Source organism: Wolffia australiana, chromosome 11, assembly GCF_029677425.1.
Source record: "Wolffia australiana isolate 7733 chromosome 11, ASM2967742v1".
Lineage (NCBI taxonomy): Eukaryota > Viridiplantae > Streptophyta > Magnoliopsida > Alismatales > Araceae > Wolffia > Wolffia australiana.
Window position 1 is genome coordinate 6,888,248 of NC_135845.1, and position 13,597 is coordinate 6,901,844.

Sequence of the window (13,597 nt, forward strand, 5' to 3'; positions counted from 1 at the left end):
GAGTGGGCCCTCAAAATTTGTTGTGCGAATCAGATAGCAAGTGCTGGGGTGAGAATAAAAAAAACAGTAATTAGAAGAGGGGAAAGTACATATTAATCAGTGCACTCAAAGCCCTATTTTTTTTTCTGATTTGGCGGCCTAAGTTTGGATGGTCAGGATATATCAATTTTATGAGAAGATCTATGTAGTTCCTGCGCTAAACAGGGAAAGTAGGTTCCAGGTTTGAGTTTGACTTAGATTCACAAAGTAATGGTATCAGGTGCCTTGTCAAGTTTGTATAATTCAGCCTCAGGTGCCTAGTCAAGTTTGATATTGTGCTTTCTCCACAAGTCTGGGTCATGATCTGGATTTCTCCATTTTTCTAATTGTGTGCCGCCCTTTTTATTTTATTCAATTTTTTCCTTATATTCAAATAAACTCCAAGAAACAATGAGATTAACAAGTTTACTTCAAGGAAGTCATAGGTTTAGTCTCTGATAACAATAAATATTGAAAATTCCAATATTGGAGCTGAGGAAGTTGTATAATTAATATCATTTAAATATAATCAGGTGTGCATAAATGTATGGAATATATGTGCACTAATTATGGAATACATATGCACTGATCGATACCATAATGTGAAATCATCACTACCTCCCTCCATGTAGAGGAATCCCATTAGTGTCATTTTGTTGGGAAGCTTGTCAACGTGAACATCATATCATGGTGGTGGTTTACTATGAAATATTTTCTTAAGTTTTAGACTTCAATTTATAAAATTCTGTGGTTCTCATCAATTGAGGCATCAAATATTAATTTAGCCAATCCATTGGTGTATTACCTTATATTTAAATCACCTTATGTTTTATCCTGCGTAACTTTTGGTTATGATGATGTGTTGACATATTAAAATTTAATCTGGTAATCCAAATTATGAAATCATTCACGTGATGTAATTTTTTTTCAAATATGATATAATGAACAATATCTTATTTTAAAAAACCTAAACTAAAGTTTTTCTATTTGTGTTTTCATTATTTATGTTTGCTTTATTTTAAACATACTATCGTTTCATTCTATTGATACATTTGCTTTTGGAAAAAAAATTATAACCATACAGTTTCTTTTTATAAACTTTACATGTAATAATGTAAACATTACCAGGCAATATGTGAAAATTGATATATATAGATATGCTTTTACTGTTAAAATTGTGTGTTCATGCCTCTATTCATCAACATCAAAACTATAATGATAACTGATAGTTTTGTCAATAATTTACTCTATATATTATTCCACTTAAATTATTACTGTAAATGAAATTTATAAATTGGATTTATAATTTATCAAAATCAAAATCAATAATTAGAATTCAAAATCAATAATCCGCGTTCAATATCTAGTTTTAGTTTAAGAAAATGTAATATGTGAAATATTTGAAAATGTAATAGTTTTAAGTTCAATGTCTAGTTTTAGTTTAAGAAAATGTAATATGTGAAACTTGCTACCAAAATCGTTACCAGAATACTATGTGATATGGTACCTTCACGATATGTATTTTTTAAATTTTGTATAATGTTCATTATAAGTAAAATGTGATAGAATTAAAGCCATTCTGGACAAACAGTTTTTAATTTTTTTCACATCCATTAAGAAGGATTTTACATAACTTTATCCCACCTTTGTTTCTTAAAATTTTAGTGACAATTCAAACTGCTTATCTCTTCTGCGTTATATGTACTTGATTTGTGAAATTTTCGTTTATCATGGCAAGGGAACTCAACTGCACTCGTACATTTGTTTTCTGAAACTTTAGTCTTTCATACAGTATTTGTCCTAAATTATACAAAATATGACCGAAGGTAGCATAGGCAAAATATGACCCATTATTTTATGTTCATTTTCTTCACACTTAGACATTTACTTGCTCACCTGATACTCTTTATAATGTTTATTTCTATCATAACTATTTTTTCCCACTCGGGTCACACATTAGTATTCTACACAGCTTTGCATCAGCTCTCTGGCTTCATCTATTAATTTCAGTAGTTATGATTCAAACTGCTTAAAATATCTGAACTGAGTCAACTAGGCCAAGCGTTCAATCACTTTTTTTTTACAGAACCAAGCGTTCAATAATTAAATTTTAAACAATTTTAAATTAAAACGCATTATTGATTGAAAAGAGCTTTGCATTATTTATTGCAAATAGTTTGTCACATATAGTATTATTTCAAGAGAGAACTATTCATCGACCTAATGAGCATAAATTGTTATGTACTACTTTTCAAAAAATTGAGATGTTCTAGTTGTCTCCAATAATTGCAGAAATGCAACGATTGAGTTAGTGAACCAGGTTTGTTTAAGATACTTATTTACAATTAATCACCCATCATACAAAATAATAAAACTGGAGAATACATAAAATTCTGATAAAATTCTTTTTCACTTCTTAAGTGGGAAGAGCGATATATTGACAGCCTTCTTCTCCAACTCAAATGAGATCCAAACATTTGGATAATGACAGGATATACAATCACAGGTGTTGCAACATATTGAAAATTCAATTTAATACCTCTTCATAAAACGATTTAAGTTTGATATAATTAAATGAAAGAGTGTATCCAGATAAGAATTATTTAACAGATGCAGGGGGGATATACAACCTCTAAACTACCGAACATTTTGTTCGAAATTAAAGCAACCCTACAGCAAAACTCAGATGCAATCTGTATTCCAAACCTCGCATGTGATGACCGAGCAGCATACACCTGCCATTGGGGAGAAGAGAAAAGCAAGTAGAGAAATATTATAATCTATTTATTTAATTATCATAGAGAAAAAACACATGCACATAAGCTGATAAGTCTGTAACATTTAAGGGGAATAGGAGAGGGAAAGCTAGACGACCAAAACTTTTTTTTTTTCACCAAAGAGAGCTAAATATCCACAGAAAATGCAGACGCATAGAAAAAATAGATTACGATGATTCAAATTTAAAAGAGAAATACCCGCATGCAGGCAGATAGAAAAGGAAACTTAAATGACAAAAGCTGGTGGAGCTTGCAGCAGAATATATCCCAGCAACCATATGGCATTTTTGAATAATTAATACCTCAGGAGCTCCCAGATTCACCACCTCAGCAGATACTGAAAGGTCTATGAAGTTTTCCGGATATGAAAGGAAACCATTGTAAAATGATGGATGAACTCATTTGGGTTGAAGTGCCAAATCTCTCCAGATTTAAGCCCCTTCCAGGCTCACGCATCATTTGACCTCCATCAGTAACTCTACTGTAGCAGATAGCATACTGCTTCCTCCGGCCATGTCAGCCACCTACGCTATGAATGACTCCATGAATGCTGCCACTAAGTAGTCAAGACGCGGCCAAGGATGCCAGCCATGCACTGGTTTTGTGTGATGGTCTCACGGCCGAGGCTGAAGAGTGATGTATTGGCAAAACATTGCAGATGTTTCAAGAAAACGACCTGAGGAAGCTTCCTAATCTGTGACTGTTCCATTGGGCTCAACGGCAGCCCAGTTCATCATTGTCTCCCAACAGCAGATCGCCTGCATCACAGTATTTCCTGCTACCAAACAGCAGAAAGCCGAACCAAATCACCATCATGCAACCAAAGCCACCGCCATGGAAACCTGCCACCACTGCAATGACTGGCAATGTTCTATTTTGCTGCTACGCCAGCCCCAACTGCAGGTAGGCTGTTGTCGCCATGCCACCCACACCATGTGACCAAGCTACCATCCATCTCTGGCACAGCCACAAAAAAAAAAGGTCATTGGAAAACTAAGGGTTTGTCATCCCCCTCTTCAATAACAGGCAGCCGACAGGCCCGAGCCTGATAGAATGGTCCGTTGCCAAGCTCCACTTTGCCACTCAAAGTTGATCACACTCTATGAGGCCCAACCACATGCTATCTGCCGCAGCACATATCATACAACTCCGCCTGCAGGCCCCGCCAGATTTGCCTTGGGCCCACCCACTGCCTCTTGCCAGTGCCCGTCCACCGCCCGCGAGAGCTATGAATCTAAAAGACAGTCACCACTGGCTCAACAGGAGTAAACATAAAAAGCAGACTGAGAAGTTGCGTTTGGGGTAAAAATGCGGATATCATCCATAAACTCCTCAGGGCATTTCTGCATCTCTTTGAATAGTTTTCCCTACATATAATGTAGTTATCCCCCAAGGACGGCAGTCAAGAAGTTAACTGAAGAATTTGAGCCACAAAATCCCCCTGAAGGGCCACAGGAGCTGATCAGGACCTGCACAGGAGTTGGTCCTGGCAATCGGGAAGATAATGGCATTGATTCAATTAATCAATGTATGAGATGATGATGCTGAGAAATTTGTCTTTGATCTGCAGAAGAAATGAGACCTTTAGAGAAGATCATCCATCGATGAAGATGATGAAAATTTTGTCATCATCGTCATCCAACTGTTTTTTTAACAAAACTTGTTATCCAACTGTTGAAGATGATATTGTCATCATTGCCCTCTCATCATCCATGGATGATGATGATGATGACAATGACACTAAGTTATCTTTTATAAAATTGGTACATGTTTATCTGTCTTTTGTCTCCTCTCTTCATCTGTCAAACCATCTTTATATTTTGAAGAATAATCTTATTATGTGGCAACGTACATGAATTCGAAGCCTTGGAACTTGAGTAAAACTTTTTACAGGTTTTTTTTTGAAACAAAGACCAGTACAATCTCGAAATTTTGACAAGGTAAAAATCTGATATCAGCGTCCGTATCAGCTTGGAATTCTTGTATGATGGATTCTTGACAACTATTTTTCCAAATTGGCAATTTAAGAAGAATTGATGAAGACGGATATCCATGCGTAGTGTTCCTTGACACCGGGATGGGGATCCGAGTTTTAGTAACGAGTGCAAATAATAAGAAAGAATGAAACTAGGTAGAAGAGAGAGAGATGAGCTTCGCATGGAAGCCATGGCTGTCCTTCCTTAACCCCCCCTCTGGTGCCTCCCACTTCTATCCTTCGGCTGAAGCTTCGCAATCAGCGGTCCCTTTTCATGAAAAATACTGAATGCCACAGCCTGTCTCCCGTTTCCTTTATTTACAGTTACCTGTTGCCATGGCTCACATGTGCAACCTGACATAACAGACTTTCCAGCCTGTCTTCTGTGTGTATCTGTGGTATGTTCTCGTGGAGAATGTGTCAAGCATTGTTGGGGGATGATGGCATATGTTTGGCACTGATGAACTTTGGTAAGTACTACATCAAGTCTTATCAGAGGACGAAATACAAGCATGCAGGGATGGAAGTGACACATGCCAGCTTAGGATTTGCCTACAACTTTTAAAAAAACTACATACGGGAAATGCGGTGACAGAAACCTGTTTTCAAGTTCCACCACGGGAGCCCAGTGGGGGTGACGTCATCGGAATACAAATTCCCAAATGTCCAGAATGTGTAGATCCAATCCTGATCACCAAGTTATCTTCCAATTTTCATCTATCTTCCCTCGCTAACAATTCGCACTATACTAAAATGCCAATAAAGATGCCATGAGACGCAAAGAAAATACATATCCAGTAGGTTGCACAAAGAAATTGATTCAATGGGTCACTATGATATGACAAAGTGATCAGGATGAAGAGCCCATCTAGAGAATTTAAGACTTAGCACATGCTACTGTAAGCCATAACACATTGATCAAGAAGTTAAAATGGTACGATAATCACTGCCTACAATTGTAAGGTTTGTTGAAATTGATTCAATTCAAACAATCTCAAGAAATATACTGATCAATCATCAGCCGCGCAGGAAGAAAATATTGAAAACATCAGAAAATATTGCATAAATTTTAGGAAACATAATGCGAGTAGCGAAAATGAATGGCATGCTTACTCACCAGAACAGCAATTTTGCTAGGTAATCCCGTGTTGTATTCAACGTTTCAACGTTTTTATCATTACTGATAAAGTTAAATCTTTGGCTCACACAAGCTTCTCCATTATTTGAACTTTCTGAGTCCGCAGCATCCCCAAAACATTTCATGTGTATGTTTCTAACGAGCTGATGGATGATTTCTTCAACCTCAGGGGATGATGGTTGAGATAATTCTGTCACCTGTCAAGGGCGAAGTTTCAAATCGAGGTGAGATGTCGCTTTAAATATTAAAAAATTGAAATAATGTTCTGAAGTTGAAATCCAGAGTAAATTACCATATCCTGTTCCAGTGACCTCAAATACACCAACAAATCACTATCATTCTTTCCCATGCACTCCATCCGTTTCTTCTCCTGAAGCTGTTCTTCTAGTTCCTGATCATTTGTGCACAAATAATCAACAATTAAAGAAATTCAAAGACGAAAAATTGTTACACAACCCTCAGACATTCGTAACTGTTGTGTTTTAGATATTGAATTACGATTGCGGGAAAGGGGAAGAAAAGCCAGACTCAATAAGATGGTGGGGTTTCCTCTACTTAAATATGTAAATTCGACCATAGGGAAATTACAAGAAAGTGCCTACCGTCCAGCGATAACCGCTAACATTTCAAATTTTATGGATAAATGGAACGGACATTAATCCATCTATACCGATTTAGAAGACATGTTATCTCCTCCATTAAACTGTTTTGGGGATCAAAGATAAAGCCCAGAGGACCTAATTAAGAAAGTATGCTAAATGATCAAAGAACATAGCAAAATCCAATCCATCATCAGTCTTGTCCTAGCATTGGTCGAGGAAAGAGATGCGAAGAGAAAAAGAGGAAGAAAGAAGAAACTGCCTGACAGCAGCAGTATCGCAGACAGACTGATGCCTTGCTTCATTCAGGCCATTTCTTCATCTTTTATTCCTGCAGTGGCATTGGTCAGGGCACACTGCCAAGCCACCTTCCGGCATACCCAGAAATGAGGGCATGGGCTATTCAGGATTGTGCTGCATATTCAAGCAGAATCATTCATCACTTACTCTGAACCTCCGGGTTGTGATAATGTTGGAGAGTACCAGCTTTAAGGCTCATGAGTTGCCTCACATTCCCTTTAATGGGGTGCCAGAAGTAGACTTGGCAGTGCATCCCGACACTGCCAAGTCTACTTCTGTTGACAGATTTGATGCCCTCATCCCCAGCCCACAAAAGCACCTATGATTCGCCATAGCACACATCAACTGGTACAGTGAGATCACTGGGGACTCCAGGGAGGTCATGGATACTGCAATGACCCTCATCCTACATCATGAATTGTGTGGACCGTAGGGGGATACCTAACTGTGTAGACTATGACACACAGGGGGTTGTCATAGATTATACATCCAAACCAGCTGGCCCCTTTGCTGATAGATGTGTCTCCATGGTTGCCACAGCCAAGGCAAGATCATTTGACAAGAAGTATACAGCATCATCCCTGCTTGTGCGACCTCGATAGAGATGCTCCATACTTCTTGTCTAATGGTCTTGCCTTGGGTGTGGCAACTGAGAAGACACATCCATAAGCACCGGGCCTAAGTGGGTTGGTTAGATGATCTATGATGACCATATCTGCATTCTAATTTACCACGTTTGGTCCTCCCCCAGTGGCCCAAGTAGTTCATGATGTAGAATGAGGACCATAGCAGTATCCAGGACCTCCCTAGTGATCTCTTGTTGAATATATGTAAAATATATATGCATAAAGCCTGGTATTTTACAGGCTTAAATATGTCTCTTTGTATTGGGCCAACAAGCCCATTACCCGATCTGTCCAAATGACAGATCGGGTAAGTTACGGCTAGTAAAACTAGCCGTTACTAGCCATTAAACTAGCCGTTATAAGGCGGCTATTTAAATGTACCCTGTATCGCACATTTGGTTGTAAGTATTTTTTGGCTTTTCTTCTTCTTGCTCATCTCCAGTCTCTTCTTCTTCAACAAATCAGTACAATCGACATCTCTCTGTGCCAGTCAATGCGTGATGAGACGAGCCACAGGCGCTTTTGTGGCCTGGGGATGAGGGCATCAGGTCTGCCAGCAGAAGGGAGAGCAATGCCAGAAAACGCTGCCAAGCCTACTTACAGCAACCCGTTCAAGAGAATATCAGGCAACTCAACAGACCACAGCCAGACAGTGGCGGGACAGCAGCAGGACCACATACAGATTGCGGCTGGACTGTGGAAGGACCATCGACAACAGGGTTCACAACCTCTAATTGTTTGAGGAAATCTGCCAAAGTGCCTCGCCAGATGCAATGAATACTTTGGCTACTGCAGGTACTCCTGTGCTGAATCCTCTAGATGTTCAATGAAATGTGTGGACATACCAAGACACACGGTCAGACAATGGTAAAATTGTGTGTACTCCATGTGTTAGATGAAACGCACAGGTGAACTGCTACACACAGGCAGACGTCCAGATCTATGGCAGATCCTTACTCTGTCTGCAGAGTTGTGGCAGGTAAGTTGAGGACCCCTGGGTCCAGGAGAAATACAGATAATATAGGAGGATACCCTGAAGCTCGGGAGAAATACAGATAGTCAGGAGAATCTGCGGAGACCCCAAAGACTGGAGCACACCAGAAAACCCCGGAAGGATCCAGGAGAACCTGCAAAGACTGGAAAGAATCACGGCATAGGCCCAGACGTTGACCATGGAAGACTGAGGGAAGACAGTGATAGTATGCCATGGCAGAAGACATCAGCTTTGCATAAGAGTAGACCAGGGAAGACCTGGTGTTGATCATGACTGAATATGATGTTAGCCATAAGCCCATTTCGTGAGGCCCATTAGCAGGTTGTGGCCCAAGATGGAGAATTTGACGAGATCTGCAGAAAAGTTCCTAGAGACCCACCGAATCCTCGGAGAGATTCTTCCTCTGCCAGAATCTGCAGAATATCTCTGCTGCACCTTTTCATAGGTGCAGATCCTTCTATTTGTCTTGTCAAAATCTTCTTGAGCCTTTTCTTCAAAAAAAAAAAAAAATCTTCTTGAGCCACACAATATCCTCCGACAGATTTAACAAAATCCAGAATCTACAGATATCTCTGCTCAAGCATGTCAGCCTTCTAATCTGTTATATCATGTTTGTGTTTTTCTTAGAAATGTTTTCAGCTATCATTTCAAGGATACTGTCATTATGGACGACGCTGAACCTTTAGTGGGCTTCATAAGGCCCCATTATAACCATGGAGGATGATTATTCTGAAATTTCTGAGTGATCTCCTTCTTAGAGAGTGCTCCAGTGCTTGTGGACTCAAGCACAACCCCCTTGTTCACACATGGGTTCAAGAGGATAGTTCTGCAGATCCAGGACTTGGCTGTTTCAAGGAGGAAGGCTTATGGATTTAAGTCATGTTTCTGCGTAAAGGCTGCATCAGAATAACTTGGCGTTAACTGAAGGTTGATTGAGACATCTACTGTGGTGTTGATCACATTAGATGGCCTCAGTGTTGACCACATATTTGACCATCAAAGAGTGTTGTAGACCAAGGGTTGACCGTAGTAGAAGAGCTTGACATTGACCAAGTGTTGGCTGTGGAACGACTTGATGTTGACAGGGTGTCGACCACAAGTCTGACAGTGGAGAGAGGCCATACCAGAGGACCCAGGTGAAGCCTGGGAATCTAGGAGAGCACCAGGAGAGCAGGCAGACAATGCAAAATGGAAGCAGAACTATCCTCTTCATGCTTCTATTTTGTCTTGTCAGAAGCATGAAGATGATAGTTCTGGATTGAAGTCTTGTCAGAATCTGCAGAGTTCTGACCACAACAAGACCCTGGGAGCATCCAGAAGACCAGGGAGACCCAGCAGGAAATCTTGTACGACTTGGCAAAATCCACAGCAGACCCAGAAGACTTCATTTGAGAAAAGCAATACCAGGGAGGGGTCTGCAGACCCAGCAGATGAGGGTGGAACTATAAAGCCCAGGAGAAGACTGAAAAGACAAAGCAGATGTAGGGAGAAGAAGACCACAGGATAGATCATAGCAGAAGATCATTGGCAGGCCCGAGTTGCCACGGTTTAGACCACAACGTAGACCAAGCCATTGACCAAGTCTTTGACCACAGCAGACCTCCACATTTGAGGGTGTTGATCTCGCCATCTGCCAGGAGTAGACCACTACAGGGGACCACAGCGGAAGACCTGGCATTGTCTGCAGTAGGACTGTGGCACAGAACCTCAGCATTGATTTGGGAGTTGACCACGGGGTTGAATCCAAGGGCTGTTGTTTTAATCAGGACTTTGATTGTGGCAAGGAGAGCAGTGTTGACAGCAGATACCCACACAAAGGTTGTGGCGATGACTTTGTATATGAATGCGGGTATGACCAACGAAGGAGTGCCAGTGGAAATTCAAATCAGCACCAGAGGAGTGCCAAAGGCGCGGACTGAATATCATAGCTGTGCAACCAGAGTTGTATTTTCAGTTGTGTCACGACAATGCTAGCAACAAGTCAGCGTCAGCACCTCGCCATCAGAACCCTTATAAGCAGAGACACAACATAAGCACAGAAGCTGCATCAGGGAAGGACAGACCACATCATCAAGAACTAGTTTAACAGAGAAGCCACTTGGAGGGGTCACGTCAGCAGGCAACGCCATGGCAGCGACCACTGCCACATCATTGGCACATTTTTCTCTGCCTTACATTCAATATCCAAGCTGGAAATCCAGAACATTACTACCGGCTTCAGTGGGGTTGTTAAACAGAGGTTAAAAAATTTCACCCACTACTTAAATAGAGCGTTTAATGTAAATGTGTAGCCATCTGCATATTTAAGGCAGGCAGATAGAATGGGAATAAAAATGATAGTTTATACCAGATTTCTAGGGTCTATGGCCCTGCTCCAAGGGCAGCAGGCTCTTCCCATCACCCTGCCTCCAATCTCTCAACTTTGATCAGCAAAAAGCAGACAAAAAGAACAAAAAGACATAACTTTTTAACATATGGCTGAACATATTTCTATTCAGTCACATTCCATCTTCTGTTTTTATTCGGTCTTCTGTTCATGAACCTTATTTGAGAGAACCACAAAACAAAAGTTCAACAACCACTCATCGAGCAACTTCAAAACAAAGACCAGCTACTGATGACCTTAGAAACCAAATGCGACCTCAAAAGGTTCTTTCAGCTTAATGCTCCTCTCAAGGTTGGCCCTAAGTGGATTTTTTTGAGAAGATTAAAAGATAGCTGCAACCGAGATATACTTCTCTTAGTAACAAGAAGAATTACTCAATTTAGAGTGTCCCGATACATCCAAACCAAAAATGAGGAATATACAAGAGGAGAAGAAAAGATTGAGATGTAGGGGTAGAATGTTGTAGATTGAGTTCTGTCGCATTCTCTGGGGATGGAGGATCTCTGTCACCAGCCAGTAGTTTCCCCTTGGTTCTTGAAATATCCAATGCCAATGATATCAAGAAACTTCTTTATTTCTACATATTTTTCCCATGTCCAGTCTTTCTTCAAACAGGATGTGGCATCCATTGGCGTAAGCGTCCTTCTTTGGTCTTATTTTCTTTTTCCTTTGATAAGCTCAACAACCATTCATCAACCAACTTTGAAGCCAAGGTCAGCTACTGACCTTTGAAACCAAATGCGAGCCCAAATGGTCCTTTCCTCTTACTGACCTTCAAAAGATTTGTCTTGTGCAAGATAATTTTTAGAAAAAGAAGGTAAAAGCTAGCTGCAGTTCTCACATCCGTCCTCAGCTACCATCTCAGTTCACATGCACTTATCCACATGGCAAATGTTTTATCTTTCCTCAATATGCATGAGACCAGGGCATGCTTGCTGGGATGAGTCAAGCATGAGGAAGAAGAAACACGTTCTAAATGGTAATTAAAAATGAGTGTATACATGACCTAGAAGTACACCACTGTTTTCACCACCCATCAGGTTAAGATGATACTATTTCCATTCGCACGCCAGATTGGATGATTGAGCAACACAAAGAAATTGAAGTTCTCATAAATATAAGATAAATCATGTTTGAATTTAATAAAAAGCCCTTCAAAACAATGGATATGATTAAGCATGCAACAGTCTGACGGAAAGAGACAAATCATTTGAACGAAAGTGTCGTTCAACGTGGACTCAATTTCATCGATTATATTTTTAAGAGAAATATCCAATATATCAGATAAAAAATTTCAATGCCCATCGCAATGTATTTCAGCTACAGACCGCATACACACTATGACAATAAGATATATATTTTTTGAAACAAAACATTATGACTATAAGATAGGAGTTCAAGTGCCCGTTTTATAACAAGCTTGCATTGGTGTATCAGAATAATACCTTCTCAGAGGCCACCAATTCAGCCTCCAGCTTCTGAATAAAATTCAGCGCAGCGATATTAGGAACTTCAAATTTCTCTCGACTTCCCACTTCCTCCTCAGACCGAATCCCACGTAACCCATCTCCCTCATCAGAAGAACACACGCTCTTTACTTCACAATCTTCCCCACTAATCGGGGAAGAATTTTCGAAATTCCGCACCAGCGACAACCGATACTCGGCATTCCACAGCGTGTACCTGAAAGAAGAGTTTCCAAGATCAATTCAATCAAGGGGAAAAAAAAAAGGAGAACCCAAAAGGAAGAATAATCAATACCCAGTGATAACAGACGAGACGAGGAGGCGGGTGAGGGGCAAATCGGAAGAGCAAACGGCCACGCGGAACCGATCGGAGGGCAGAAGTCCGAGCATGCTGGAGATGGTCCTCTTCATGGCTTCCTTGGCGGCCATGGAGACCCCAACGGCGATCTCGGAAGCGTCGAGAGGCTCGACCCGGCAGAGCACGTTGGCCAAGGCGGAGTACTCGCGCCTCCTCCGCCGCTGCTCTCTGGAGGTGGATACGAGGTCGTCGGCGAGGCCGCCGCTGCCCTCGACGCCAGAGGCGAGACATAGCCAGCCCGGGCGCGAGCTCTGCCGTCTCTCCGCCCCGCCCCGCGATTCAAGGCGCTGCACACCCCCCGAAGGAAATCCCTTAAAGGAGAGATCTTTGAAGCGCGAGAGGAGGAAGGCTGCTCTGCCGGAGGCTGCCGCCATGGCCGATCACTTCCCCTTCTCTCGACTCTCCTTCCTCCTCCCCCCTTTGCCACTGGTCTACCCGCTATATTGACAAAAATTCCCGGATGAAATAGCCCTCTAGAATGCTTTATATTACGAAAATACCACTCCTTGTGGGACTCAAATCCCTGGTTTCCACTATTCCTCGCTGGAATCAAGCTACTGTCGCTCCCCGCGCGACACGTACCCCATCACCGGGCCCGCTGAGGCCCACTGTGGGTCAATGACCGATTAATAAATCATTTGCGGTTGGGGTTTTTTCCAGGCTTCTCTTCTGTTTCTGACTGAATTAGTCAGAATTAGACAGCTCTATATCTACTGCAGGTCTGTCAGATGTATCATATTTGGTGATAATTATAATTTTTTTGAATTTGATCATTAGCTTAAAGTTTTCTGTATGTAATTGTAGCATCGTATTTTTCTTGTATTTTAAGTTATTTATTTTTATCTCTTCATATTCTACATAAACTTATGGACCATCAAGCTGCCGTCGCTCCCCACGTGACACGTACCTCACTGTGGGTCAAAGACCGACTAATAAATCATTCGCAGTTGGGGTTTTTTC

General features: G+C 41.1%; 1 protein-coding gene across 1 annotated transcript; it reads right to left on the bottom strand.

Annotated features, from left to right (window-relative positions):
- Nucleotides 1-2,560: 2,560 nt before the first annotated feature.
- Nucleotides 2,561-13,061, bottom strand: LOC144709455 (seed maturation-like protein). Its single transcript, XM_078583008.1, has 5 exons — nucleotides 12,575-13,061; nucleotides 12,259-12,496; nucleotides 6,201-6,299; nucleotides 5,888-6,105; nucleotides 2,561-2,753 (listed from the first exon to the last, which is right to left on the bottom strand). The coding sequence occupies exons 1-5, from the start codon at nucleotides 13,009-13,011 to the stop codon at nucleotides 2,678-2,680; spliced, it is 1,068 nt and encodes a 355-aa protein (XP_078439134.1). The 5' UTR covers nucleotides 13,012-13,061; the 3' UTR covers nucleotides 2,561-2,677.
- Nucleotides 13,062-13,597: the final 536 nt, after the last annotated feature.

Bases quoted from the DNA above. Each gene is read 5' to 3' on its own strand.
- LOC144709455 (XM_078583008.1), bottom strand. From the start codon at position 13,011: ATGGCGGCAGCCTCCGGCAGAGCAGCCTTCCTCCTCTCGCGCTTCAAA. The intron at 6,300-12,258 runs GTATTATTCTGA...ACAAATGATCAG, and splicing joins AATTGGTGGCCTCTGAGAAG to GAACTAGAAGAACAGCTTCA. The intron at 2,754-5,887 runs GTGAGTAAGCAT...CCCCAATGGCAG, and splicing joins CTAGCAAAATTGCTGTTCTG to GTGTATGCTGCTCGGTCATC.